This window comes from Prionailurus viverrinus, chromosome A2, assembly GCF_022837055.1.
Source record: "Prionailurus viverrinus isolate Anna chromosome A2, UM_Priviv_1.0, whole genome shotgun sequence".
Lineage (NCBI taxonomy): Eukaryota > Metazoa > Chordata > Mammalia > Carnivora > Felidae > Prionailurus > Prionailurus viverrinus.
In genome coordinates, this window is record NC_062562.1 from 8,415,135 (window position 1) to 8,442,879 (window position 27,745).

Below are 27,745 nucleotides of genomic sequence, written 5' to 3' on the forward strand. Positions count from 1 at the left end.
TGAAGAAAACGCTGCAGTGGACAGCCTGGGGGCATGGAATGGGGGTGCTGTAAGATCAGGGCGTGAATGGATGGAGTGCCCCTCTTCTCCCCACGCAGGACAGACTGTGGGGCTCAGCGGTCCCGGATGTCTCCGTGCTCTTCCTGGGGTCTGGGTTTCATGGTGATGGGAGGGAGCAGGTGGAACTATGGCACCGAGATGTCAATTCTGGGGTGACACAGATCTGGGCAAAAGACCTCCCTGCTCAGCCGTGTCCAGCAGGAGGAACTGCCCAGGTCTGTGACCCACAGCGTTTTACCGGGAGTCAGGGAAAGCGCTACCTTCCCTTTGGTCACCCCAGCGTGGGGGATCTGGGCACAGAGGCTACCAAACGATGTAGAATGAATGAAATAGAATGTGTTTCCATCCACTTTTCACCGGGATGAGCTGGGCGGGGGGCATTTAAAGCTGGGGACGCCGTCGAAGAAGACAGGAGGTGTAATTGGGGGAGAGACAGAAAGAAACAGAAAGGAAACAATTCTATGTACATTGTCAATGTTTTGGAGAAGGAAAAACACAGAGTGTGTCTGGGAAAAGGTCTAAGAAATGACAAAAAGGAAAAATGCAGGTGGCAGACCCCTTAGGCAGGTCCCCTGGCTTGTCACCGTATAGAACTGAAATGTCTTTTTAGTATATCATATTCGTGAATGAATGAGGGTTTCTCTTTGCCATTCTTTTTTGTTTGTTTTGTTTTGTTTGTTTGTTTGTTAAAGCATGTGAATGCCTCGTCTTGGATTTTTTTTTTCCTCTACAAGTGTCTGAACCTTCACGAAGTTTTATCTCCCATGAGCATTAGAACCTTTCCATAAGCCAAATGAGTAATGCCTCTCCTGGCCAGGACATCTGACGTGCCCATTAATAAGGGAGTAGCAGATTGGGTGCTTTGGTGGGGGGCAGCGGGGATGGGGAGGCACTTTCTGAGAGGAGGGGAAGCAGGGGCCATCTGTGGGATTCGGGAAAGCTGGGTTCTTATCCCACTGCTGCTATTGGCTTGTGGTGCCTGGGGAAAATCCCTTCCCCTCTCTGGGCCTCAGTTTCCCCATCTGTGAAAGGAAGGAGCTGGGGTGGTCACTCTAAAGGCTATGGATGCAAAGATGTTTTTTATATCTGCTGATGAGAAAATCCTAATGGTGTAAGTGACACTGATAACAGCAATAGCCATCCAGCTGACCGGACGGCTCAGTCAGTTGAGCAACTGACTCTTGGTTTCAGCTCAGGTCATGATCTCACGGTTCATGGGATCAAGCCCCACGTCCTGCTCGGGATTCTCTGTCTCCCTCTCTCTCTGCACCTCCCCTGCTCAGTCTCTGCCCCTCAAAAATAAGTCAACATTAAAAAAAACCAAAAAACAAAAAACAAAAACCCAGGCGCCTGGTGGCTCAGGTCATGATCTGGCGGTGAGGAGTTCGAGGCCCGCGTCGGGGCCCCTTCGTGACTTTCTTTCTTTTTTTTTTTTTTTTTAAAGCAGGTTCCAGGCCTAGCTCACGACCCTGAGATCACGACCTGAGCTGAGATCAAAAACTGGACACCCGACCGACTGAGCCATCCAGGCGTGCCCCCTCCGCCCCGCTTCACGACTTTCTAACGTCCCTGACACGGCCGAAAAATCTGCTCGTGATGACCTGCGTCTTTAGTTTTAACGTGACTCCGTTCTACGTATGGGCGTATCTCGTATGCGTGAAATACACACCCCATGTCCCCGGAATGCAGCTACTGGACGCACTGAAGGAACGCCAGACCCGATCGCATATGGAACTTCACCAAGGGGCGTTCTCCACTTGGGAAAATCTCAACACTGGTGGCCACTCCCTCGTGTCACCTGAACGGCCCACAGCACCTGGAGCCCGCCAGCATTTCCAGCTGTCGCATTCCTGGGGACTCTGCACGCAGGGCCTTGCGTCACTTAACTTTGCCCTCTGGACTCTTCTCGACTCAAAGTGTGGTCCTTGGACCAGCATCAGTCTCCCCTGGGAGCTCCTTAGGAAGGCAGAATCTCAGGCTGCACCTGAGACCCAAGGAATTAGAATCTGTAGTTTAAGAAGATCCCTGGGGATTCGCGCACACACTCAGTTTTGGTTAAGTGCTGGCCTAGTGCCTATGTCATATAACAGAGCCACTTAAACACATCATTAAAAAATCAATATGATGCCCTCGTGGTGATAGAAAAGAAAACTAACGGGACATCAATGAATACAAGAACGATGTCTGTTTCAACATCGTTGGGCTCCTATATATAGAATCACCACAGGACCGGAAGCAGTGTTCCAAAGTACCAAGAACACGAGGATGCTGTTTCCCACTGGGCAGGGCTCTGGCCTGGAACAGGCCTCCAGAAGCCTGAACCCCGCTCTCCTTTCAATTCCGAGGGCCCAGTGTGGCTAAAAAAGATGGCTGCCTCATTAACAGCTAAAAAACGGCCTGCATGTACCGAGTACTTAAGGTGTCGGCCGCTCTTCCGGGTTTTTTCCATGAGTGATCTCTTAATTCCAGCAACGACCCAAGTGGACCCCCCCATCTCCATTTTACAGATGGAGGAAACGGAGGCCCAGAGACGTGAAGTCACCGGCGCCAGGTCACACAGCAACTACATGGAACAGCGCCAAGAATTCTGGGGGGACGTGGGAGTGGGGGGCGCGGGGAATTTCTCATAGATGTTCCCAGAGACATGGCACCAGGGCGAAATGGTGGGCCTGCAGCCTCTGGCCGCGCCATCTACTGCACGTGTGACCTTGGGCAAGGCGCTCCACCCCTGGGTTTCCAATCTGTGACACTGGGATCCATCTGCCCGAAGGGGGTGGGGGGCGGGGTGCAGGGCTTGGGGACGGGGCGGCGGGCGGGGGGCGGGGCGCAGGGCTGGGGGGGCGGGGCGGGCGGTGGAGGAGAAGAGGTGGAGAGGACCGAGACGCTCCACCAGAGGAACGGGCCCCACGGCCGGCGTCGCTACTACCGCTGCCACCAACCCAGATCAGGGGTCACACCCACTTACTTCCTCCTCCGGTGGCGGCGCTCTCGGTCCTCCCTGCGAGCTGCGTCCGCCTCGTAGGAGGCCGGGGGGCCGTGCCGGTGCCGCCTCCTCCGCTCGCCGCCCTCGGGCCCGTCGCCCTCGCCGCCCTCGCCGCCCCGGGCCGGCCGGCTGCCCTCGCGGTGCCGGGACCTCCGCTCCGCCTTGTCCTCCGCGCCCTCCTCGCCCGGCCGGCGGTGGGCCCGGTGCCGGCGCGGCTCGCCGTCGGCCCCCGTGCGGGGCGAGCCGCTGCGGCTCTCCCTGCTGCCCCCCTGCCGGTGGGCGTGCCTCCGGTGGGGGTCCCCGGCCTTGGCCCGCTCGGCCTCGCCCTCCCAGAAGCCCGGCTGCTCCAGGCCGCCCTCCCGCGCGTGGTGGTCCGACTCGCGGCCGTAGGGCCCCTCCCGGCTCAGCTCGGCTTCCTGGCTGCCGGCCCAGGGCCTGCGGGGGTCCAGGCCCATCGAGCCGCTGGGGTCCCGGGCCCGGTCGTGGTAGCGGGCCTGTTTCCTGAGGAAGTCCTCGGCTCGCTGCTGGCCGAGGCGCTGGTCCACGGTGGGCTCGGCCGCCCGGCTCTTGTTGGTGTTGTTGTTGCGGTTCTCCTGGGGGTCGACCACCAGCGGCCGGTCCAGGTGGGTCTTCATGTCCGGCCGCAGATGCCGGGCGTACGAGGCCTTCCAGCGCTCGTCCGGGTCCATCTCGTTGTACAGGGCCTCCCGGCTGGCCAGCAGGTTCTGCTTCCGCATCTCGCTGGTCCGCTGCTCCCACACCGACTTGGTGGGCTTCTGGTTCTTCTGCTGCTCCTTCCTGCAAGGGAAGGGTGGGGGTGGGGGTGGGGGTTAGCGCGCTGGGCCACGTGGCCTGCTCAGGCCCCTCGGCGAATGTCTCGCCCGGGGGGCCTCTCCACCGGGGAGGGTATTTCAGCCCAACCAGGTGGCTCCGCCTGTGCCGAAAACTCAAGCCGGCTGGGCATCCTGGCCTAGCCAGGGCCTTGGCCCAGGTGGGTGTCTCCATCCAGCAGGTGTCTTTGGGTGTGACTGATGGGGGGGGGGGGTCTCAGCCCAGGTGGGTGTTCCCGTTGTCCTCTCCAGGCTTCCTCAAATTGTAGCACGTGACCCCCTGGGGGATGTAGCCTTGATGGTCAAAGTATCTTAACCTCGGGGATAAGCCATCACAGTGGACGTTGGCCTGGAGCAGATTCTGGAATCGTCCACATGATCTTTTAATTCTGGGTCATGGAGGGTCTGGGTGGTCCCAGGGGGAGCCAGGGTGGGCACTGGGGAGTCTTGGGCAGTGCCTATTTACCCAATGGTGCCTATTTACCCACAGGGCCAGTGCTGGCCAGCCTGCAGCCCAGTCTGGGGTATACAGACTTCTCTAGGGTTTTTGCGGGCATTGATAGTTTTTTTTGTTTTTTTTACATTTATTTATTTTTGAGAGACAGAGAGAGAGCACAAGTGGGAGAGGGGCAGAGAGAGAGAGGGAGACCCAGAATCCGAAGCAGGCTCCAGGCTCTGAGCCGTCAGCAAAGAGCCCAACACGGGGCTCAAACTCAAGAACCGTGAGATGGTGACCTGAGCTGAAGTCGGACGCTCAACCGACTGAGCCACCCAGGGACCCCCATTGATGGTTTTATACAGACCACCACCTTCCATAGACTGCACACCCAAACTCACTTGTCTGATTATGTGTTTTCCTGGGCTCTTTCACAGCCACCTCTCCTCCTTCCACTATGGCAAAGAAAGCCCCCTCCCCACCGTCACATCATGCACTGTCCCTCGGTGTGCAACGTCCCTGGGACATCCAACACAGGCAGAGTGTGGGTTGGCTCAACGGATCTCCCTTTAATCAAGATACCTGAACTCTCACCACCTCACCACCTCGGATTCACCAGGGAACTCTGTCCACTCTACCTTTCATGATGTGTCTAGAACTCAGCTACATCCATCACCACGGCCACCACCCCACTGCAGTCCCACGATCTCTTTTGTACGGACCAATGAATGTAGCCTCCAACCTGGTCCCCTGACTCCCACCCTTGTTCCCTACAGCCTGTTCCCTTGACAGCTGCCAGAGGGGGCCCATGAGCACCCGAGTCAGGTCTTGCCCCTCCTGTGCTCCAGAGCCCTCCATGGCCCCCATCTGACTCAGATCCAAAGTCCACAGCCCATCCATGACCCTGCATGATCTGCTTATCACCTCTCTGCCTTCACTTCCTCCCACTCTCCTCCCTCCCTCCCTCCCTCTACTTCAGTCACAGTGGCCTCCTTCATGTTCCCTAAACACACTAGGCACATTCCTGCCCCAGGACCTTTGTATATACTGTTCCTGCTGCCTGCTATGATCTTCCCTAAGATCCCCCTGCCTGGCTCCTCCCTCACCTCCTTCTGGTCTTATCTCCTTCTCAGCCAGGTCTTCCACGGCAACTTTATTTAAAGTCCCAACTCTCTCCACCCCTGGCTCCCCCTACGCCCCTTAACCCCCTATTAATACCATATCCCCAGTTGCTAGAACAATACTTGGCACGTAAGAGGCGCTTATTAACTATCTGTTGAGTACAACTGGGCGATAGAGCAGAAGCACCTCTTCCTAAAGCTCACCCCTGTCAGGGACTGGTCCTTGCCCCCAAATTCTTGACTGGGAGGGTGCAGACGTGAGGACCCTGGACAGCATTCTGTGGAGTTCGGGGCACTTACACAGCTATGGACATGTTGGCGGCTGACAGGGGACTCACTTCTGCCACCTCCTTGGCTTTCTGCAGGGCCAGCTTCTGGTTGGCTGCCTCTTCTTCTTCTTGTTCATCCTGAAAGACACACGGGGACCCTGTTCACAAAACATGAACCAGGCCTGCTGACCCTACTGCCACCAAAGGGCAACATGGGAAAATATTTACAAGCAGGTGTGGCCTGGGTATCGACCCCCCCCCCCCCCGCCTGCCCCGAGCCGAGCCCCGCAGATCGGAACAGGTGCCCCGTGTCGGTCAAGTGTACTGCTATCCCCTCTAGGTGCAGGCTCAGTCTCCAGCTCGTTCTTAATCCTGTTTAGGACACAGCCAGGAGAAAACCAAAGGGGAAAGAGACTCCCTTGCTTTCCCACAATGGAGACTTTTCTGCACCCCGTCTCAACGAGCCGGAAATTAATGCGAAGACCTCCCTCTCCCTCTCCCTTCTGGGTTAAGCTCTCCGAACCCAGACTTTTTAAAAACACGGACTAGCCCCCACATGCAGAAACCCTGGCCCATTCCGTGCACTGCCAACAGCTTCCAGAAGGGGAATCGGGAGAGGAGCTTATATTCCCGGCCGGTTAGGTTCAGAGAGGAGGAGGGTGGAAGATGTTTTACAAACACAGAAGAAGATGTGTTGGGGCTTTAAAGCCTTCTTCATTCAGCCCTCATGCAGGGCCTCATTCGTAAAACAGAAAAGCCCACAAAGAAAAAGCAAAGGAAAAGCAACGAGGAAGGAATGGCCAGAGATGAACCCACCAGTAAGAAGTGTCGGGCTATGTGGCAGGGTGCCTCTCCCCCTGCACTGCGATCTCTGGGGCCAGAAGCAACCTTAACCACCTCGGAAACGGTCAGATCAGGACGCTCTGTCAGTGACCACACAGAGGTGGGCCCCGACCAGCCACCCTGTTCTCAGAAGGCCTTCTTTCCTTCTGGCATCTCACCCAGCGTTTCTCAGAGCTGGGCCCCTGGACCACCTGCCTCAGTGGCTTTGCAGATGCAAGTTCCCAGGTCCCCCCCCCCCCCCGCCCCGCCCCCGAAAATCCCCGGGCTGGGCCCCGTGGAATCTGCATTTTCAACAAGCTCCTGGGCGAGTATCAAACACGCTCGGGCTTAAGCAACAGTACACGTGGGTCAGAGCACAAGTTCTGGACCCACGTGGATTCAAATCCCAGCTCCTTGGCTCGCTGTTAACGTCGCCTCTGGGTGCCTCGCTATCTCCCACCTGAGCACTTCTCACCCCCTGAGAAACTGATTTCGTGTCTGTCTCTCCCTCCCGAATGTCGGCCCCGCGAGGGCAGGGATTTCTGCCTTTTTGTTCACTGCCACATCCTTGGCTCTTAGACCAGGCTCTGCTCACGGGAGGTGCTCAAGAAATGCTTTTGAAAGACACAGTCTGTAAAAGGGGGGCTCAGAGAACTTGATTCTGGGGGTTTCTGAGAAGATTCAATAAGACCAACACATCGGGGGCTTAGTGGGGTACCTGCCTCATGAAATGCCCAAGGAATACCTGCAGGATAAATGAAGGAAACAAGTTGGTCTGGAGGAGAATGTCCCTACTAAATAGATGATCTCGCCTTTCTCTCTCCCCTTCTCCCATGCTCCCGGCGCACCCTCTCCCCCGTGACAGCCCCTGAGGACGGGCTCTCGGAACTCGGATGAGCATACGGTTGGATTAGCCCCTGGAGCCAGCCAGCTCCATGGTGACCAGGCTCGTGGCCGTGTGCTTGGGGCAGCAGAGCCTTCCGTTTCTCCCGGGAAACTCTCTCTCCCCCCTGCCAGGGCCAGCAGATGGAGGGTTTGGCAACGGGCAACGTCCGCTCAGTTCGGTTCAGTTCCACGAACGTGTCCTGAACACCTCAAAGCACTAGAGATGGGACCATGAAGAGGAGGGAAGCCCCAGGCCTGGCCCTCCTGGGCTCACAGGAAGACTCTGCACATGTTCTCTTCATGTGATGGGGCTGTTTCCCAACAGCCTCCTCTGAAATTGCAGAAAAGGTGCCAGCTTCCTTTGTGCAGTGCGCAACCTGTACAACCATTCCCAGCAGCCCTGCTTGTGGGCTCTCCCAAGGGTGTGAGCTGTGTTCCTGAAAGCAGTGTTGCCTCCTCTGTGCCCAGCTGAGACGCATCCGAGTTCCAGGGAGTCCAAGGCTGCTCTAAGAGGCATCTGACACGAAGTTTTGCTCCCTTTATTGGGCACTTACTGTAGAGCAAGAACTGTGTCGAGTACCTGACGTGCACAGTGTGCTACTGTGAATAGTAGCTGCTATTATCATACCATCTGGGGCCAGTGACTTTGCCTTTCTGAGCCTCAGTTTCCCCTTCTGCAAAAGGGAGAGAACAGCGATGCCCGGCACCGGGAGCATCTAATTCTTTACTGATGTCACTTGGGGGCGACGTCCGGCCAGCTCCCAAGCTCATGGGGCCACGAGGTGAGCCTCAGGCCCCTGTGTGGGTTTTCCCACCTGTCCCATCCCTTCAGGTCTGGGGTGGTGACAGTGCCTGCTGGCCTGGGGGCTGCGCCATTCCTTGGAGAGGTCCCTTGACGCTCCCCGCTCCCTATACATGGGCCCTCGGGTGGAGCCTGCCATCTGTTTCCTGTGGCAGCCCCGCAGCCTTACGCCCCCCCACCTTCTTTGCTGTGGAATCCTCTTGATCAGAGACAGACTGTTTCAGGGGGGAGGGGGCTCCTTCTCCCGGGGAACAGAGCCTCCAGGGCAAAAGCTCGGACCCTGTCTCCACCCCCACGCCCAGCACTGTGCTGATCGGCCACAAGCAGGCGGTAACTTTGCCCGAGGGAGAAGCATTCTCCCACCAACTCCACCTTGGTGAGCTCCTGGGCGTTGGCCAAATTATCCACCGCGATGGCTAAGAACACGTTCAGGAGGGTGTCTGCAGGCGCTGGAGTCAGGGAAAGCACCACCACTCGGACCCCGGGTACCCGGGCCTCGAGGACCCTCCCTCGCCGCCCGGCTGCTCCCCCGGCCCCGCCCCCGCCGGCCCCGCCCCCGCCCCGCCCCCGCCGGCCCCGCCCCGCGGAGGATACAGTTCCCGAAGAGCGTCAGCACGATGAAGTAGATGGAGAAGACCATGCCGCCCTGCACGCCCCCCTGAGACTTGATACCGTCATACATGACCTCGTTCCAGTCTTCGCCCGTCAGGATCTGAAAGGGGACGGAGAAACACACAGCCAACCCCTCTCAGCCACGGGCCCCGCGGAGACGCCTTGGCTGCGGAGCTGGCGCCTGCCTGCGGTGGCTCTTGGGGCGTGGGAGGGGCCACCCCTGCCCTGAGGGGCTCTCGGCCTGGCTTCCAGGGAAAGGTGCCTCTGGGGGAGTCACAGCTCGTTCTGTCCTGCCTCCTGTGACCAGGGGATTCACTACAGACGGAGCTGCGCCCCCCTAAATTCATAGGTTGAAGCTCTAAAATATATTTTTTTTCATGTTTGTTTTTGAGAGCGAAAGAGAGAGAGAAAGAACGTGAGCAGGACAGGGGCAGAGAGAGAGGGAGACACAGAATCCCAAGCCGGCTCCAGGCTCTGAGCTGTCAGCACAGAGCCCGACGCGGGGCTCGAACTCACAGACCGTGAGATCACCACCTGAGCCGAACTCCCCAGCTGTGAGATCAGGACCCGAGCGGAAGTCGGACACTTAGCCGACTGAGCCACCCAGGTGCCCCGGTCCGTTTAAGATCTAAAACCTCATGTGACGGTATTTGGGGATGGGGGGGTAATCAGGGTTAGATGAGGTCATGATGATGGGCCTCTCATCATGGGAACTGGGGCCTTTATAAGAAGAGACACCAGAGAACTTGTTCTGTCTCTCCCCATCTCCATGCCATGTGAGGACACGGTGGGAAGGTGGCCATTTGTAAACCAGGAAGAGAGTCCTAACCAGCAACCAACCCCGCGGGCACCTTGCTCATGGACTCCCAGCCTCCAGATACACGAGAAATAAATTTCTGGTGCTTAAGCCGCATATTCACTGGTCCTTCTGGCCTGCTGTGCCTCGGGGCAGGGCGGGTGGCAGTGAAGGGAGAATGTGTCAGGCACAGGGAGGCAGGTGCTGGCAAACACAAGTCTCCCTGATGCTTATGGGATGGACTGAGGGGACAGGCATGCGTCACCCACACGCTCACTAAAAAAAAAAAAAAAAAAAAAAAAAAAACCAAATCCAACTTCCCTCCTCTGTAATATTTCCACAAGGATAAACTAAATGTGAATCAACTCCAAAAATGTCAACCCGTTAATGTGGGTCTCTCAGCCTCAGCCCTGCCTGCTGACATTTGGGGACCGGGTCATTCTCTGTTAAGGGGCCGTCCTGGGCACTGTGGGGTACCGAGCAGCAGCCCTGCCCTCTACCCACCAGGAGCCTGTAGCGTAACTCCCCCAGGGCTGTGACAACCAACCACGGTTCTAGAACTTCCAAGTGTCCTTGGGGGACAGACCCCCCCCTTAGACAAGAACCCCTGTGCTCAAGACCCACCATCAACACTCTTCATGGCTAGTTTCCCTTTCTAACCCCCTGTCCGGGGGTTCTCTTTTAGAAACTGCCCTCCCCGGGGAAGGAGAAAGTGAAGTCACATTTTCCGTAGATTCCCTGTCTCCCCCACCCCACAAAGAGACAGAACCCACCAGGCTCTGGTGGTCCCAGCCAGGTCAGTCCCCGACCTCAGGGCATGTGCCCACACAGATGCAGCAGTTGGTTTGGGGAGAGCGCCCAGGGTCTCTTTGCCTTGGAATGTGGGATCAGGGGCATCTCCTAATCCAGGGAGGATGGGTGTGGTAACCATGCCTTATTTTCTGTATTCTGATGCTGTGACTTGGTGGGGGTGGGGGTGGGGGGTTGGTTGACCCTGGAGGGGGTCAGGGCCAGCTAATTCCTAGACATAATGGCCAACTTGCCCATGGTGTGCACTTTTCAAGTGCAAACCAACCACCTCCTCTATGGGGCTCTTACACTCGGGGCCCACAGTCCCCTGATCTTTCTCATCAGCTAACCCGAGATGGCCCCCACGCCCAGAGCCCCGCTGAAATCATTCCAGTAGCCACTTCTAAATCTCCTTACCCTGCCTCGCGGGATCCTTCCTGCAGAAACCACAATAAAGGCTCGTGCTCATGTTCCCCCTTCTCTGCCTCCTGACCTCCCCCTCGTGGCCCTGCGTGGCCCGCCGTGGACTTCCTCTCTTGGGATCTCCAAGTACAACAGACTGCCTTTCCAATGGCATTTACCCACCATTGTTGATTGAGGTTGCGATCTCACGGAGATCTGCTGGCCTCACCGTGTCTGAATAATTCTAAAACCTGTATTTTAAAACAGCGGGACAAGGCAAAGCGGAGGAAGAGCGATTCGAGGAGCCCCCCTCCTAGGCTGAATGGTTGCTTTAGTCTCTGGCACTAAGAGGTATCCGCCCACGGGGGCCAGGTGAAGACCGTACCTGAAACACTGTCATTATTGCTGCTGGAAAAGTGTCGAAATTGGTAGGAGGAGTCCCTTCATCGAAGTTAAACCTGTGGGGAGGACACAGGCATTTCACGCTGGCCCTGCCCTGGGTGCTCTGAGGGCTTAGCTCAGCATCCTGTCTCCAGGGCAACATCTCCAGCATCTCTGTTCCCCAGAAGGACACCCTGACTGGTACCTAGGACCCCGCCCATCCAAGTGAATACACTGGGCGCCCGGAGCCACGAGGGGGGCGGTCTGCGGGATGGAGGCGAGCCTGGGTCTCTGGACGCACCAGACCCGCTTCTGTCCCCGCACGGGACCCCGGGGAAGCGGAAGTCAGGGAGTCTGCTGAGCGCTTACTGGCCGCCGAAGAGTTGCATTCCCAAAAGGGCGAAGACCACGATGAACAGGAAAAGGAGGAACAACAGGCTGATGATGGATTTCATGGAGTTGAGAAGAGAGACGACCAGGTTCCTGAGTGATGCCCAGTACCTGCCAGCAGAGCCCGGGTCGGGGAGGGGCGGTCAGGCCGGTCAGCTGAGCCTGCCCGTCCCCACAAGCTGGAGGCGGCCCCACCCCGGTCCCCATCCCCGCCCCTGCTGGGATGCCGGGGGAGCTCCAGAGACTTACTTTGTGACTTTGAAAATACGCAATAACCTGAGGGCTCGTAACACGCTGATTCCAAAGGATGTGCCGGGTTTTATGACGGCCCAGATGACCTCGAAGATGCTCCCGATGATAACCTGGAGCAGAGAACCTGGTCTCGCGTCCAGGGCCCTGGAAACCGTGCCCTGGCCCCGGACCTTACGGGAACCCAACCAAGATGCCCCCACACGGAAGCAGGGTGAGGGTCTCCACCCCCAGAAGCCTCGAGGGGCCCCTGGGTACTGCAGTAACCATTTCCTTGCGTTTTTTCAGAAATCGAAGTGAAACCCACAGAACGTCAAAGTAACCACTTGAAGCACACAACCCGGCGGCTCTTCGCGCATTCACAATGTTGTGTCAGCGTCACCTCTATGCAGTTCTGAGACATTTTCATCGCTCCCCCAAGAGACCCTGTCTCCCCATGAGCAGTCACTCCCCATTCCTTCCTCCTCCCCACAACCACTAATCTGCTTCCGGTCTCTATGGATATGTCTATTCTGGACCTTTCACAGAAATGGAATTATGCAGTATGTGACCTTTTGGGTCTGGCTTCTTTCACTGAGCGTAACGGTTTTTGAGGTCCTTGCCCCTTTAAAGTTCTCAGGCATCATCCTTAACCAACATACAGTCGTCTAGTTTTTATCCTTTTGATCTGACGTGAGCGGAGCGGAATCCTGCTCTACGGGCTGATTTTTGTCAATGTCTGCGGCTGGTCGCCTCTCCTCGCTGTGGAGAATTCTGTTACGTGGCCGTGCCACAGTTTACTTCTCCATTTTGCTGCCACGCGATGTTGGGTCCTTTGGTTTGGAACTTTTATAAACGAAAGAGGGCCTGAACGTTTCCCTCCCGCTGGCAGTGGCTAAAAGTTTCGGAACCTCTGTGTCCTCACCGGTATCTGGGATTGCCCTGTCATTCCTTCTGCATTCGGCTGCGTCTCTCACGTCCAGACGTGACCCTACTGTTCCCTTTCTGAGGTGCCCAGGCATCAGCCGTTCTTGGCCAGAGCCGGAGAGTTGAACTTCCTATCAACGAGAGTACTTACCCCACAGTCAAAGCAGTTGAAGGAAGAGTGGAAGTAAGGCCGCGTCCCAAGCCCGTACATTTTTATAAACATTTCGGACATAAAGAGTCCTAAGAAAATGAATTCTGCATAGTCTAGAAGGGAGAGGAGGGAGAACGGAAAGGAAGTTAGGTTTGTGGAGTGCGTGGCGGGGCGGGGGGGCGGGGTTCCAGGCGGCTCTGACTTTCCTGTTAATAACAACCCCATCCATCTGGCCTGGCAGGCAGGGAGAGAGGAGGGTCGTTGGTGGCCTTGGCTGAAGATTATGCAAGTTTCCTTTCCACGGGCCTCAGTTTCTCCTCTGTTAAAGTGAGGAACAACAATTGTCCCCCACCCTCCAACCCACCAACCCCTGGCCGATCTTAAAAAGGAGTGGGGAAAGTTCCATGGCTCTCCACCACGCACTTTTTTGCTCTGGTTCAGCGATAACAGCTGGGCACAGGTCCTTGCCAAGGACTCAGGTTTTGTGCTGGCTGGTGGGTTCCTGTGTGCTTAGTACGTTTTATTTTTTTATTTAAAAAATTTTTTGTAACGTTTTATTCATTCTTGAGACACAGAGAGACAGAGCATGAACGGGGGAGGGGCAGAGAGAGAGGGAGACACAGAATCCGAAACAGGCTCCAGGCTCCGAGCCGTCAGCACAGAGCCCGAGGCGGGGCTCGAACTCACGGACCGCGAGATCATGACCTAAGCCGAAGTCGGATGCTCAACCGACTGAGCCACCCAGGCGCCCCAGTACGTTTTAAAACTAATGAACGGGGGCGCCTGGGTGGCATAGTCGGTTAAGCGTCCGACTTCAGCCAGGTCACGATCTCGCGGTCCGTGAGTTCGAGCCCCGCGTCAGGCTCTGGGCTGACGGCTCAGAGCCTGGAGCCTGTTTCCGATTCTGTGTCTCCCTCTCTCTCTGCCCCTCCCTTGTTCATGCTCTGTCTCTCTCTGTCCCAAAAATAAATAAACGTTGAAAAACAAATTAAAAACAAAAACAAAAACAAAAAAAACTAATGAACGAACGAACGAACGAACTGCCCGACTAACAAAATAACAATGAGCCCAGGATGCCACAAGAAAGGAGAAACTGAAGTAGAAATCATAACGGTGTCTTTTTAGTAACCTTTGTGTCAGGGGCTTAGTTGGAGACTCAGGGGCAACCAATCTAAGATACGGCCCTTCTCCCAACTTGGAAAACCTATCTGATGCCCCCCGGTAGAATCCTGTCTTGTTGATGTCTAAAAGCCTTGGACAAGATAAAGCACTTTTGTTCTTTGGTAAGAAAGCATGATAGTCCAAACGCCCTGGGGAGAGGTAACATATGGGAATTTGTTTGCACCAGCAGAGAAATGGCTCATTTCAAGACCTTTTCCGAGAGAGCTTTCTTGGTGGGGTAAGGAGGGTTTCTGAGAGGAAGAAAACAGAAAGGAAGACAAAGGACCCAAACTTCCAAGAGTTTCAGTTTTGGTCACATAGTTAATTCTGTTTGAAAGCCAAGGGTGTTGGGGCGCCAGGGTTGCTCAATCGGTTAAGTGTCTGACTCTCGATTTTGGCTCAGGTCACGATCTCACGATCTGTGGGTCCGAGTCCCGCGTTGGGGTCTGTGCGGGCAGTGCAGAGACTGCTTGGGATTCTCTTGTCCTCTCCCTCTGCCCCTCCCCGCCTCAAAAATAAATAAACGTTAAAAAAAGAAAGAAAGTCAAGGGTGTTTCTTTTATCATTCTTTTAAGAGGTGGTTTGAACCGTCAAGGTCCCTCACACACATTCCTGACCGAATCTTCTTCCCCTTAGTGTTTTGGACACCAGGGAGCTCCTAGTGTCTGAGGGAAACCAGGGTCTCTGGGATCGTCAGGCCAAAATATCAGCGAGGGACATCTGGCTGTAACTTCTGGTGCATTCCGAGAACCACCAGAAACAACTTTGGGAAACCTGCTCCCTAGTTACCATGGCAACCTGGTTGCTGGCAATGCACAAGACCTGAGAGAATTGTCTGTAGCCCCGGAGGGTCGGGAAGAACTTTCAGGGCCCAATAAACCCAATTTCCAGATGAGAAATCTGAGACGCCGAGAAACGACCACACCTCACAGATTCTAAGACACACGCTTTTTGTTCAGTTTGACATCTGGGAAATTGGGGTGTATCTTCAAATCGACATGTCCTCGTTTAAGATAGTAGCCCTGCTTTCTTTCTTTGTGGCAAATAAAATAAAAAGGGTGCTTTATAAACGAAGACGCTTTCCGCTGATGGCCGGCTGTCGGTAGTGACTTGTCCGGGGTCACACGATGAGTTAGGCGCAGAGCGGGCACTGAGAACCCAGGTCATCTGGTGGCCAGGGCAGGGATCTGTCGTTAGTCACAGTTTGGATTCTGGGTTCAAATCCTGGCTTTGTCACTTACTAGCTGTGTGTTCCTGGGCAAATTACTTAACCTCTCTGTGTCTCCTTTGCCTCAAACGGGGATAACTAGAGGACCTTTACAGACACAGAAGCCCAGGACAGGGAGTCCCAACTCTCTGTTCCTGAACCAGGACAGACAGAGCAAAGTGATTAGTGTGGAGAATATGGGAGATTAAAAATAGACTACCAGAGGAGATTAAAACAAGAAGTAAAGAGTCCTCATTTGTAAGACTCCACGGGGACCAAATGCAATTACGAGGGTTGGAACTAGGTCAGGGCTCTCAGAAGGAGAGCCGGCCCCTGGGGAGTGTCCTGAGGGGTCAACCAATGTGACAGAGAACAACAAGGGTTACAAGGAAATAATGACCTGGACCAGGCTCCTAGGCCTCTCTAGGCCGAAGACTCGACTGTCTCCAGTGGCTGTCTGGGTCAACCCCGAACCAGGCCAGACGGGGCAAGAAGCTACGAACCTAAGTCAGGCCAGTAGATGCAGGCGGAGGGCAGCCAGCAGGCAAACGGTGTTGGGAAATCCTCACTCGGGGCCCACAGGCCAGAGCCAGGGTATGCGCTTGCCTTCCCCACCGCCAGACGCTCCTCTTATTGATTTCTCAGAGCTCTTTATTTTTCAAATCCCGGTCAGAGGTCTCCCCACCTCTCACTGCTTCTCCTCACCCCCTCCTGGCCATCAATTCTGATACTATCACATGCTAACTCCTGGAATCTGGAATAGGCCCAGAAAGGCAAGGCCTTAGGGGTCCTGGGAGCCACTGAAGGAGACAGATGTTCTCCTAGTTGTTGGGGCAGATCTTCTAGGAATGAATCCCGGATATAAGGAGGTCATAAAGGGCTAGAGAGGAAAGTGGCGGGGGTGGTGGTGGTGGTGGGGGGGGGGGAAGAAGAAGGTTTGAAAGAAGAGGGGAGAAGCAGGGAGTGTCAGAAACGAGCAGAGAAAATGGGGACAACATAAGGGCCACTCTTTGCCCCTAAAGCATCCCCCTCTCTCAACCACAAATCACTCATTTTAACATCCCCAGAGATATTACCTGTTAATTGCATGTGTGTTTCTGTCTCCATCTGGCTGTCCTGTGGTCTCTACCCCTTTCTGTCTCTCTTCCAATGCCCCCCTTCACCAGCACCCTTATGCCTCTCTTTTAAAAAGCATCACAGGGGCACCAGGGTGGCTCAGTCAGTTAAATATCCGACTTCGGCTCAGGTCACGATCTTGCGGTTTGTGAGTTCGAGCCCCGCAGTGGGCTCTGCGCTGACAGCTCGGAGCCCGGAGCCCGCTTGGGATTCCTGTGTCTCCCTCTCTCTGCCCCTCCCCTGCTCGTTCTCTCTCTCTCTCCATCTCTCTCTCTCAAAGAATAAATAAACATTAAAAAATTTAAAAAAAAAATCACAGAAGTATTTGGTGGCCTCAATTCCAGCTTCCAGCCCTCAGGCCCAAAGACGCATTGAGGTGCCAGCTGCAAACACCTCCACATCAAAGGGCAGACTCAACAAGGGCTAAGGTAGGAACACGCAGAGACACAAGTGGGAAAGGGTGTGAGGTTGGGAGCGGGAGTGGGCAGGGGCGGGGCCGGGAGGAAGGGAGCTGGCGTGGGCAGGGGCGGGGCCGGGCGGTACTCACAGAGGAAGTCGGAGAGCCACTCGGGCTGGTTGTAGTGAACAATAGCGACACACAGAGTGTTGAGGGCTACCAGACTGAGCACAGTCCAGTAGAAGGCCTGAGTTTTGACCATGCGGCGGATGTAGAAACGCATCCTCCTCTCCTTTTTGTGAAAAAAGGTCGAGTTCTCCAGCTTGGCACTTTTAATGCTGGCTCGGGCGAAGGGAGACCCTGCCGAGGAGAGGACGGAGGAGGTCAGGGCGTTCCTGTGGAGGAAATTAACCGCCGCGCGGCCCCGGCACGGAATCCGGCCAGGGGATCCATCCGCCTCCCGGGCGAGCCGTCCAGCCCCCCGGGGGGGAACCACCATGACCCAGGGACGTAGCGTTCCAGAGCTGGAGCTTACAGGAAGGCAAAGATCATAGCATCGCAAACGACCAACGAGAGCTCTGGATGTCACGGGGAGACAGATGGCTCTCCACCGATGATGCCAACCTCCTGCGTCTCCCCCTCTCCTGCCGCATCTGATGGCTCTGGGGGTCATGCCACGGTGGGGGAATGAGGAAGGAGCTTCTGCTCAGGACCCTCGCTGCAGGGAGAACTCCTGGAAAGCCTCCAGGAAGAGGTGTGGCTAGGACATTTAGTTTCCGTGGACACTTCACTTTAGACGTGAGCAGCAAAAAATCTGCCTGCATACACTTTTACTTGTGGAGCATCTACTGTGTGCCAGGCTCTACTCCAGGTGTTTAGGACACTCTAGGTAGCAGAGCCCTGCCTTCCTGGGACTAATCTCCATTTGGGGAGAGAGAGAGCAAATATGGTTAAAAAAAAAAAGTAATAGTGTGATGGAAGGTGCAATGTGCTTTGGCAAAAAGAAAACGGACAGTAGTGTAGGGGGCTGGGGAGCCTCAGGAGGGACCATGGGGCAGGCTGCCATATTCAAGCCAAGCGGTCAAGGTGAAGGCGTTGGTTTAAGCCCCCTTAGTATTTGTGGGCAGAGGAGACAGTAAGTGCAAAGGTCCTGAGGCAGAAATATGCCTGCCTGACCTATCTGGGGAATGGCATAAGGAAACCAGTATCGCTGGAGTGGAGAAGATGAGGGGGAGACGAGGAGGAGCTGAGGGCAGGGTGGGGACCCTGCGGAAGGAGCGGGGCTTTGCGGGGGCCGTGGGGAGAACTGACTCAGCTGCTCACAAGCGCCCTCTAGCTGCTGCAGGAGGGGAACAGTCTGGAAGGCCAGGGCAAGAAGAGGGAGGAGGTGACTGCATTGGTCCAGGCCAGCAATAACGACGGCTGGACTCCGCGGTGGCTGGGAAGGCAGAAGAGTGGGCAGACTGGGGATGTGTTACTTCAGGGACATTTCAACGCCTGCTGCCGGTCGAGTGTGGGTGTGAGAGAGACAGAGGAGCCAAGGTCTTTGGCCTGAGCCCCCGGAGGGACCGAGATGCCACGCACTGAGAGCGGACAGGTTTAGGGGAAGGTTCGCGACTCCTATCTTCTAAATGATCTCTTCTTGAACACCTTCGAGGGCATTCGTTTGTTGGTTGACTGTTCTTTGGCTCATTCATTCTTTCCCCTGTTCACCCAGCTTGTTCATCGATTCATGCGCTCATTGGTTGACTTGCCCATTCACTCATTCGTCCACCCAGCAGGTGCATCAGCAGCATCCCACCAGCATGGGACGCGGCAAACGTCTCCCAGGGCGCCACTCCCTTCCCACGCACAAAATTTTAAACACACATGCCCGCTCGGCGGCAGCTGGCCAGCCCTGGTGGCGGGACCCTCTCTCCCTCATGTCCGTCGCCTGCCTGACCTCACAGCCGTTGAGAACCCCAGCGGGGCTCCTCACGGCCCCTTCTCAGTTGGGGCATTTCTGGCAGCTCCCAAAGATGTGGGGTCCGCAGGCGTCCATAGGGCATGACAAAGAGTTGAGACTTTTGAAGGTCTCAGGTCAGGTTGGGATGTTCCGTGGGGAGGAGGAGGGAGAGCTCAGTCACAGTGGGCGGGAGGCTCCCCACCCCCCCACTCCTGCTGGAGCCCCACCGAAAATCCGTTCCATTGCCAACCAGCAGGTGACCTTGGCCAAGACACTTCGCATCTTGGGGCCTCAGTGCCTCCGTTTGTAAACCGGGACAACCACACTGCCCACTCACAGGGCCGCTGGGAGAATACGCCTTAGCCCCATGCTGGCCACCATGGCCATCGTCCTACTAGACCCCCAGTGCTCCAGTGAAGACCGAGTTCATGTGCCAATTTATTGAGCAAGTCTTTCCTGATCACTGGCCCGGAGACATATCCCACAAGCACAGCACCCACTGGGAAGCAAAAGGGAAGTGCATGTTAACTGAACACCTACTACGTGCTAGGTCCCTGCTAGCTGCGTATTGTCACCTGGATTGTATCTCACACTCACTTGGACCCACGCTCCCCTTCTCTATACATTCTTGTCTCTAGCTTTTCTCTGTGGTCTAGAATGGCAATTGCAGGCAATTCTTAGATTTTACAAATATTTTCATAAGACAGGGCGCCTGGATGGCTCCGTCGGTTAAGCGTCCGACTTCAGCTCAGGTCACGATCCCACGGCTCGTGGGTTCGAGCCCTCCGTGGGGCTCTATGCTGATGGCTCAGAGCCTGAAGTCTGCTTGGGATTCTGTGTCTCCCTCTCTCTCTCTGCTTCCCCCACCCCGCTTGCGCGCTCTCTCTCTCTAAAATAAATAAACATTAAAAAAAATTTAATAAGAGGTTTTATGGAACCCAACAGATCCAAAACATCATTTCAACACGGCATCAGTATAGTAATACGTCAAAGAGACGTTCCACACTCTTTTTCTTGGGCTAAGACTTCTAAATCTGATGCGTTAGAAGAATGAATCACCTCTTTGCTCACACTGGCTCTGCCCAAGGGATCAAGAGCCACAGGTGACCAGTAGCGGTCTGGAATGTCCTGCCGTGAGGACAGAAGCCTGTCACCACCAAGGCTTAAGATGGGGACTTGGGGCACTTTGCGTGCCCCTGAAATCGCCCATAAGTTGAAACGGGTCCTGCCCAAGCTGCGGGTTGGACTGTGCCCCTCAGAGAGACGTGTTCCAGTCCTAACCCCTGGGATCTGTGAATGTGACCTTCCTGGGAAGTTAAGGGTCTCCGTGGACGTAATCAAGTGAAGATGTGGCCCAACTCGATCAGGGTGGGTCCTAAATCCTAACCCTGACCCTAACCCTAACTTATAAGGTGTCCTTATAAGGGGAGAAGAGCCACACAGGTGCACAAGGAGAAAAGCGTGTGGCAACAGAGGCCGGAGTCTGGGGATGCACACAGACGCCGGGGATCGCCAAGGATTGCTTCGAGCTTCCCAGTTTTGACACTATGTTACGCGGCCCAGGCAGACGGATACGGCCGCGCAGAGCTTCCGATCAAAAGTCATCTAAAAGGAATATGATTTTCCTGAAGAGCTGGCATTCACGGCTCAGCTTGTCCTATAAACGACTCGAATTCCAGAATTCAGCAGTATGTTCGCCGGCTGCAGACGAGACGGCTTTGTGAGGCGCTCATCGGCTGATTGGACCGCGCGGGAGAAACACCAACTGCGCAAGGCTGTGCTCGCTGCCGTCCAGGGTTCGACGGCAGACGCACGGCTCCGGCCTCATTCCGAAACGCTCAGCTGGTCTTGCTTACGGAAACGCAAGTCAAGTCATTTCCTGGTCAGAACGGGGATTCCAGAGGTGTCCTTTGGGGTACTGGCTGGAGCGGGGGCCCCTTCCTGTGCGTTTCTGAGCCATCAGGCAAAGGGGCTGGAGTTTGGTGGGTTTGCCCGGGGCAAACCTGGTCCGGGGACACCGAGCCCCTTGGCCTACGTTTCGGACCCGTCTGGAGAGCTGAACGTCGCCTGCTCTGTTAACAGAAAGGGCACGGGGACAGCCATGGCTCTTAGTCCGACCGCTTCCTACTCTGGTTTCCCGTCCTTCCCCTTATCACGTGTTTATCCCACACCAGCCTGGAACTGCATTCTCCAAGGAGCAAGGTCTCTTACGTCGGCCGCCAATTCACGAGCAGGGTCTCCCACGGGCAAACCATCTGTGAGTCTCTCTCATGGCTTCTTGGCTGGCCCCCCTGTTATGTACTGACCTGGATCCCCCAGATTCATATGCCGGAGTCTTATCCCCTAGTACCTCGGAATGTGAGCCTATTTGGAGCTCGGTTCTTTAACGAGCGAATTATAATGCAAACTCAGGTCCTGTAGGTGGACCCTAATCCGATACTGACTGGGGTCCTTGTAAGGAAGAGATCGGGAAAGACCGTGTGAAGACACAGGGAGGGGTCTACCAGCCTGGTCTACAGCCTTGGAGGGAGGCCTCAGAAGCAGCCAACCCTGACGGACGCCTTGAGCTAGGAACTCCAGTCTCCAGAACTCCAGTCTCCGGTCTTCTGCTGTTAAGCCCCCCAAGCCTATGCTATTTTATTATGGCAGCCGTCGCAAATGGATGCTCTCTCCCCATTCCACAGAAAGCCCAGCTTAGAAACAAACCCCTCCCGGGGCGCGTGGGTGGCTCAGTCGCTCGCGCGGTGGACTTCAGCTCAGGTCACGATGTCACGGCTCGTGGGTTCGAGCCCCGCGTCGGGCTCTGTGCCGGCGGCTCGGAGCCTGGAGTCTGCTTTGGATTCTGGGTCTCCTTCTGTCCCTGCCTCTCCCGTGCTCACGCTCTGTCTCTCTCTCTCTTTCAAAAATTAAATGAACATTAAAAACATTTTTTTCAAAAACCAACACCAAAAAACAAAACAACAAACGCCTCCTTCGTGAAGCTTTCTCTGCTTTCCACCAAATTCTTCCCAGCCTGTACAGCTATCAGAGTCCTCATGGTCAGTCTCTTGTTGCTTTTTTTAAAAATATTTTTTACCTACTTGCTTACGTACTTAATTAATTTTTTAAAAGAGAGCGAGAGCACAGGGTGGGGAGGGGCAGAGGGACAGAGACACAGACAGAGACAGAATCCCAAGCAGGCTCCACACTGTCAGCACAGAGACCAACTCGGGGCTCAGTCTCACGACCATGAGGAGATCGTGACCTGAGCCAAGATCGAGAGTCAGACACTCAACTGATTGAGCCACCCAGGCGCCCCCAGTCTGTGTTGCTTTTAAGTAACTTTAACCGTAGTTAATTACTTTTCTGATTTCAAAAGAAATGCCTGTCACTAATTCGTACGTTTTAGAAAATTGTCGTGTAGAAAGTGAAAGAAAATCCCTCACACTTTTAAGTACCTCTCAATATTGTTCTTGCAATGGGATCATACATTTTATATAATGCCGTGCCGTTTGCTTTCTTCACTGAGAAATCGCTTTCAAACATCTTCCCATGCGAGCAGCAGCCATGTTCTTTTTCCTGGCTGCGTAACAGTCCATCGAACGTAAATACTGCAATTTCTTCAGTCGTCTCCCCATTTCTGGGCATGCGGGTTGTCTCTGGTTTTCACTTTAGTTTCTTGTGTGTGTTTTCACTGAAAAGATTTTAAGTAATCTCTCTACCCAACACGGGGCTCCAACTCACCACCCCTAGATCAAGAGTTGCACGCTCTACCGACGGAGCCAGCCGGGCTCTTTTGGTTCTCACTTTTTTGAACACCAGAGACAACGCTGTTGAGAAGAGGCATCGATCTTTTGCACACGTGGAAGAAATATTTTTGCAGCGGAAATGCCGGGTCAAAGAATAGAAACATCTACAGTTAAATAATACCCAACCACACGGTGGAAACCGTGCAAACCAAACTCCTACCCTCAGCACGCGACAATGCCCATTTCCCCACATCCTTGCCAACATCGGGTAGTATCACTTTTCCATCTTTTCTAGGATGACTGATGAAAAATAACCTCTCCATCAGTGGGGAGCAGGGACCCAATCTTATCCACAGAGGCGATCCTGACTTGAGTATGCCAAGCTTTCGGTGTGTGAGCCAGACTGACGGATCAAACACACAGAGCACTGTTGGGAGTGCTCCCGTTCTTGAACTTGCTGTGGGAGGAGGGACACAGATGCACCCACAAGTCGAAATAGGTCTAGCTCAGCATTACAAGGCAAAAGAGGGTTGTGGCTAGAACTTAAAAATGCAAATTGAAACGAGCTTGAAGGTATCATTACAGACCTACTTAGCTGGGGAAGGGAATTAAATGGGCAATACGCAGTGGCTGGGGAGGGGGGATCCATTGAGCGTATGAGTGCTTGGCAGGTTTATACATGGGTTCGGTGTTTCTGAAACCCAGAAGGGCTCTGTGAATAATGAGTTGAAAAGCTGTTGATATCTTTGATCCTGTAATTATCCCCAAGGAAACACGCCCAAAGGGTGGGGGCAGTAATTGAACATAAATGCTCGCGGTGGTGCTCCTCTGGAGGGGCAAAACACTGGAAACTCCAACACCACAGGACAGAGCCACGGCTAAGCAAACAACTACGGGGGCGCCACCCTCCGGGAGGATGGGACTGCAGTGGAAATGATGTCAAAACCCAGCGCACAAGGTCAAAAACCAGGGGGGAGCGAAAACAGCAGCGTATGGAATAGTCGGTGCCCGTGGATCAGAACCACGTGTATATATTAAATTCCCTTCTCCCCTTCCTTCCTCCCCTCCCTCCCTTTAAAGGCTTTCTCCCCGCAAGGTCATGTGTTACTTCCCCTGCCTGGATGCTCTCCCACTTTCATTACTGGAATGTTTAAAAACCCACTTCAGGGCGCCCGGGTGGCTCAGTCGGTTGAGCGCACCTGACTCAGGTTGGTTTGGGCTCAGGCTCGTGAGTTTGAGTCCCACATCGGGCTCTGTGCCGGCAGCATGGGGCCTGCTTGGGATTCTCTCTCTCTCCCTCTCTCTGCCCCCCTCTCCCGCTTGCTCTCTCTCTCTCTCTCTAAGAAAAAAATTTTTTGTTCAAAATATAATCTAGTCTCTCCGGAGAAGGTCGGAAGCAACACGGTCTCAATCAGGAGGGGCGCGCAGGGAAAGAGCAAATGTCCCCTCCTCCCCAGGCTCTGCCCTTGGCAAGAACCAACAGCAACAGACCGAGCACAGCCTTCCGCCTGGCTCTCTCTGCTTTCACGGCCACGGCCAACTCCTATACTCATCCTGCAGTCCCCGGCTTCAATGTCGCCTCCTCCGAGAAGCCTTCCCTGACCACCCCCCATTCTTCCAGAGCACGCCAAACCCGGGGCGTCTCCTCAGCAGCGCCACGATCACGACAGGCTTATTTCGGGAACTACCTGTTTAACCTCTGCGTCCTGCCCTGGACCGCAAGGCCCACGCGGGTCGGGATTTGGTTTCCCATCCTATTCTCAGCCGGCCCTTCGTAAGAGCAGCCCCTCCGTGAGTACTGACGAATCGTAATATCATTACTGGGAGCTTATGCTGTGCCGGGCGCCCTTCTGAATGCTTACTGTGGATTATTTAGTTTAAGCTCCACGGACGGTATCAGGAGAGAGGCACCGCTGTTATTCCCATAATCGCGTCACCTCCTCCAGGAGACAAAGGTGGCAAGGGGCAGAGAAGGGATCCAAGTGCAGGCCTGGAGGGTCCCAGGCCTTCAGCGCGCATCTCTGACGCCATCGGTGACAACCGAGGCAGCTGGACGGACTCACCCACGGAGGCGATGTCGGCCAGCTGGTCCTCGGCCTCCTCGGGGTTGAGCAGGTCGGTCTTGCTTTTCTTTATGGTGGCTCTCCGCAGAGCTCCAACAATGGAAACATGGCAAGAGAAAAAGACGTTACCCTTTTGGACACCGGAACCACACCTCGGCGCCCCTGCGTCCTCGGCCCCAGGTCTTGTTCTGCCAGGGATGCTCTGCGGGGTGTTGGGGTTAACCCTCACGGCAATCCGGTTTGGTGGGAGGGAAGAGTATGCCCATTTTGCAGACGGGGAGACCGAGGCTCGGGGGGGAGGGGTTACATGACTTTGCCCAAGGGGTCAAGACGAGAGCCACGTCCTGTTCAGTCTGACCTTAGAGACTGAGGTCTGGGCTCTCAGTTGTCACTGCCCCTGGGGGATGCCTGGGTCCGGATATACAGTGACCCCTAATGAAGGCAGCCCACCCTTGACCTTTAGTACGCTTGCCAGGCCGGCCGGGACTGCGGATCCCCTTTGCTCAGTATTTAGGTTCTGCTCCTCCCCCACGGGCTCTCCAGGGGACAGTGAGTTCAGGCACACGCTTCCAACAAAATGATTTAGACACCCCCGTGGGTCACCTCTTCCCCTCCCCCGCAAATAGTAAAATCCATTTTGTAAACCCTCCGAGATAAACCCTAGCTCCTTTACTTCCTGCTCTCGCCTGGTATTTTCGATCCAAAGCCCTTGCTCTGTCTCACCGAATTTCCAACCGTGAGACCACGGTCCCGAACAGTAAGCCGGATTCTTGGCTATTTATTTATTCAGCAAACACAGATGGTGAGTCATGACCTTGAGTCAGGTAGGCGTTGTACTTGCAAGCATTAATGTAATCTTCATAAACTATCCGATGAGGTAGGTATTATTATCATAACGCCCATTTCACGGATGCGGAAAACTGAGGCACGGGGTTAAAGCAGAAAGGGCAGGCCAGAACACGAAAAACCTGCGCCGACGTCCTGAAATTCCCGAAAGCCGCAGATTCCTGCCATTCCCTGTATCCTCCTGGTCCTGACCTGGTCTTGTGTTTGTGCTTGGTGTCACCTGGGCTCTGAACGTCCATCCCCTGGAGGCCCCTGACAACCAAACAGGCTGTTCCCCCAGCACTGGCTGCTCTGGTCTCCCCCCGGGAGCCACCCCCCCCACCCCCGAGCCAGGTTCAGAGCAGTTACCATCAAAGGGATGCCTCTGCTCCCCGTCGGTTTCATCCTCGGCGAGGATCACCTCTTCTGAGGAGGAAGAGCACAGAGTTAAGCTCCAGCGTCTACGGGGCTCTCCTGGGACGCGTTCCCTCGGACCAGGAAGGGCAAGGGTCTGCCCGGCCACCTTCGCTCTCCTCTTGCTGATCGCGGCAGCTCAACCAGCCAGCAGCGTGCTGCTCGGTTCTTCCTGCCTCGCAGCCCACGTCAGCAAGAGCAGGAGAGCGAGCACCACCTCCACGTCCCTCAATACGAGACCCAGCTTCCTCACAAGGCCTCGCCTGATTCGGCCCCCGCCACCTCCCTACCCTCCTTTCCTCCCCATCTGCCCTGCGTGTCCCTGCTCCAGCCACACCGGCTTCTTTGCTATGACTCAACGCTGCCCCTACCCCAGGACCTTTGCACCCGCTATCCCCTCTGCCCGGAACACCCTTCGCTAGACATCCACACGGCTTCCTTCGGGTCTGCTCGGACATCACCTCCTCGGAGAGATCCTCTCTGACCAGCCCACCTCCTCCAACTCTTTTCTACTTCCTAAGCTGCATTATTTTTCTCCTCGGCACTGGGGAGCACCCCGCGTTGTCCGTACTTATATCTTTTCTGTCTCCCTCACTAGAACGTCGGAGCCCCATCTTTTGTTCTGTCACATCCTCAGAGCCTAGAGTGGTGCCTGACACAGAGTGGGTGCTCCATAAGCATTGGGAATGGCTGGGCCAATAAACACGTGCCCGCTGCGTGGACTACCTCGCTGCACACTCCACAGCCCTGGAAGGTAGGCGTGAGCGCGTCTCCACTGAACCACCCAAGAAACCGAGGCACAGGGAAGGGAGGTACTCTGCTAGGAGGCGGCAGGGCTGGGACGTAAACTAAAGTTGACGGGAACAGAGGAGGCGATGTCCTATCCTGGCTTCACCCCGGAAGTCCCGCTGCCGTAGCCCGGATTCTGGCCTCCGGGAAGTGGGACTCCTTGGTCAGGGGCCCTCTTTGCTGCTCCCCCCCCAGGCCCTCCCCTCACCCGCCTTCAAGCCGCGTGCATGACTCCGTGCGCGCTCCGGGACGCCTGGGGATTTCGGTTCCCAGGCCCCAGGATGAACGGGCCTCACCTGCTTTTGAGATCCATTCCATGTACCCGTTGAGCTCCCGTTCGATCTGCTGCTGCCTCCTCAGTTTCAGAAAGGCCCGCCGGTTCTCCACCCGCTCCCTTTCTTTGGCAAACTCCCTGCAGAAGCAGGAAAGAGCAGGGTCTGGCCGTTGTAAACGTTTCAGGGACTCTGTGTGTGTGTGTGTGTGTGCGCGCGCGCGCGTATTTAGGGGTTCGAAAACCCCAGGAGGGCAGTGGACTTTAACACGAGGAATCCGGTCTTCTGGGAGAGCACCACAGGGATGGGGGTGTTTCTGCCAGCTTCCCACATTATCCAACAGCTGCACCCCAGCTAGAGGAAACAAGTCAAACGGAAGGCTGAACACGCCCTTCTCATTCTCTGCACTCCCGGGTGAAGAAGCCCTCTTTTAGGTCAGGCCAAGGAGACATAAGCTGATTTCCTGCCACAGCCTCCCTTCCCTCATATGTGCCCTCCCCCCCCTTCCCCTCCCTCCTCTTCGTGTTTGGAACATGCGGTGGCTCTCTTGTGAGTGTGAGGCAGCCACTTTCAGACCACGAGGCATCCACGAGACCGAAAGCCTCTGCCTGGTAAGGACGTCAGAGCAGAAAACCAGAAGGAACTGGGGTCCCTGATGGCACCGTGGAGCCACTATGCCGCTCCCCAGACTTCTTGTGATGAGAAAAAGAAAATCTATTTATGATTACGCCAAAAAACCCCACAAAACACCCAATACCCGATCTTGGGGGTACGGGACAATATATGTCATGGAAATGCACGCTTGACTATATATTGGGATTTTGCATTTGGAAGACAGGAAGGGGAGAACCCAATCTACTGGGTTTTTTTTTTTTAATGTTAATTATAGAAAGTAACGCTCTATAGGATTTTCTTGTGTGATGGGCTGTGTGCTGGGGAAGACT

General features: G+C 55.2%; 1 protein-coding gene across 1 annotated transcript in view; it reads right to left on the bottom strand.

The window, feature by feature from the left end:
• CACNA1A (calcium voltage-gated channel subunit alpha1 A) overlaps positions 1 to 27,745 on the bottom strand; it is a 273,407-nt gene that overhangs the window by 69,911 nt on the left and 175,751 nt on the right. Inside the window, 12 exon segments of the mRNA XM_047848785.1 lie at positions 3,026 to 3,841; positions 5,731 to 5,837; positions 8,581 to 8,648; positions 8,803 to 8,920; positions 11,193 to 11,265; positions 11,558 to 11,689; positions 11,828 to 11,940; positions 12,885 to 12,997; positions 16,916 to 17,125; positions 24,502 to 24,591; positions 25,696 to 25,752; positions 26,826 to 26,941. Of these exon segments, the coding sequence (XP_047704741.1) occupies positions 3,026 to 3,841; positions 5,731 to 5,837; positions 8,581 to 8,648; positions 8,803 to 8,920; positions 11,193 to 11,265; positions 11,558 to 11,689; positions 11,828 to 11,940; positions 12,885 to 12,997; positions 16,916 to 17,125; positions 24,502 to 24,591; positions 25,696 to 25,752; positions 26,826 to 26,941 (2,013 nt within the window).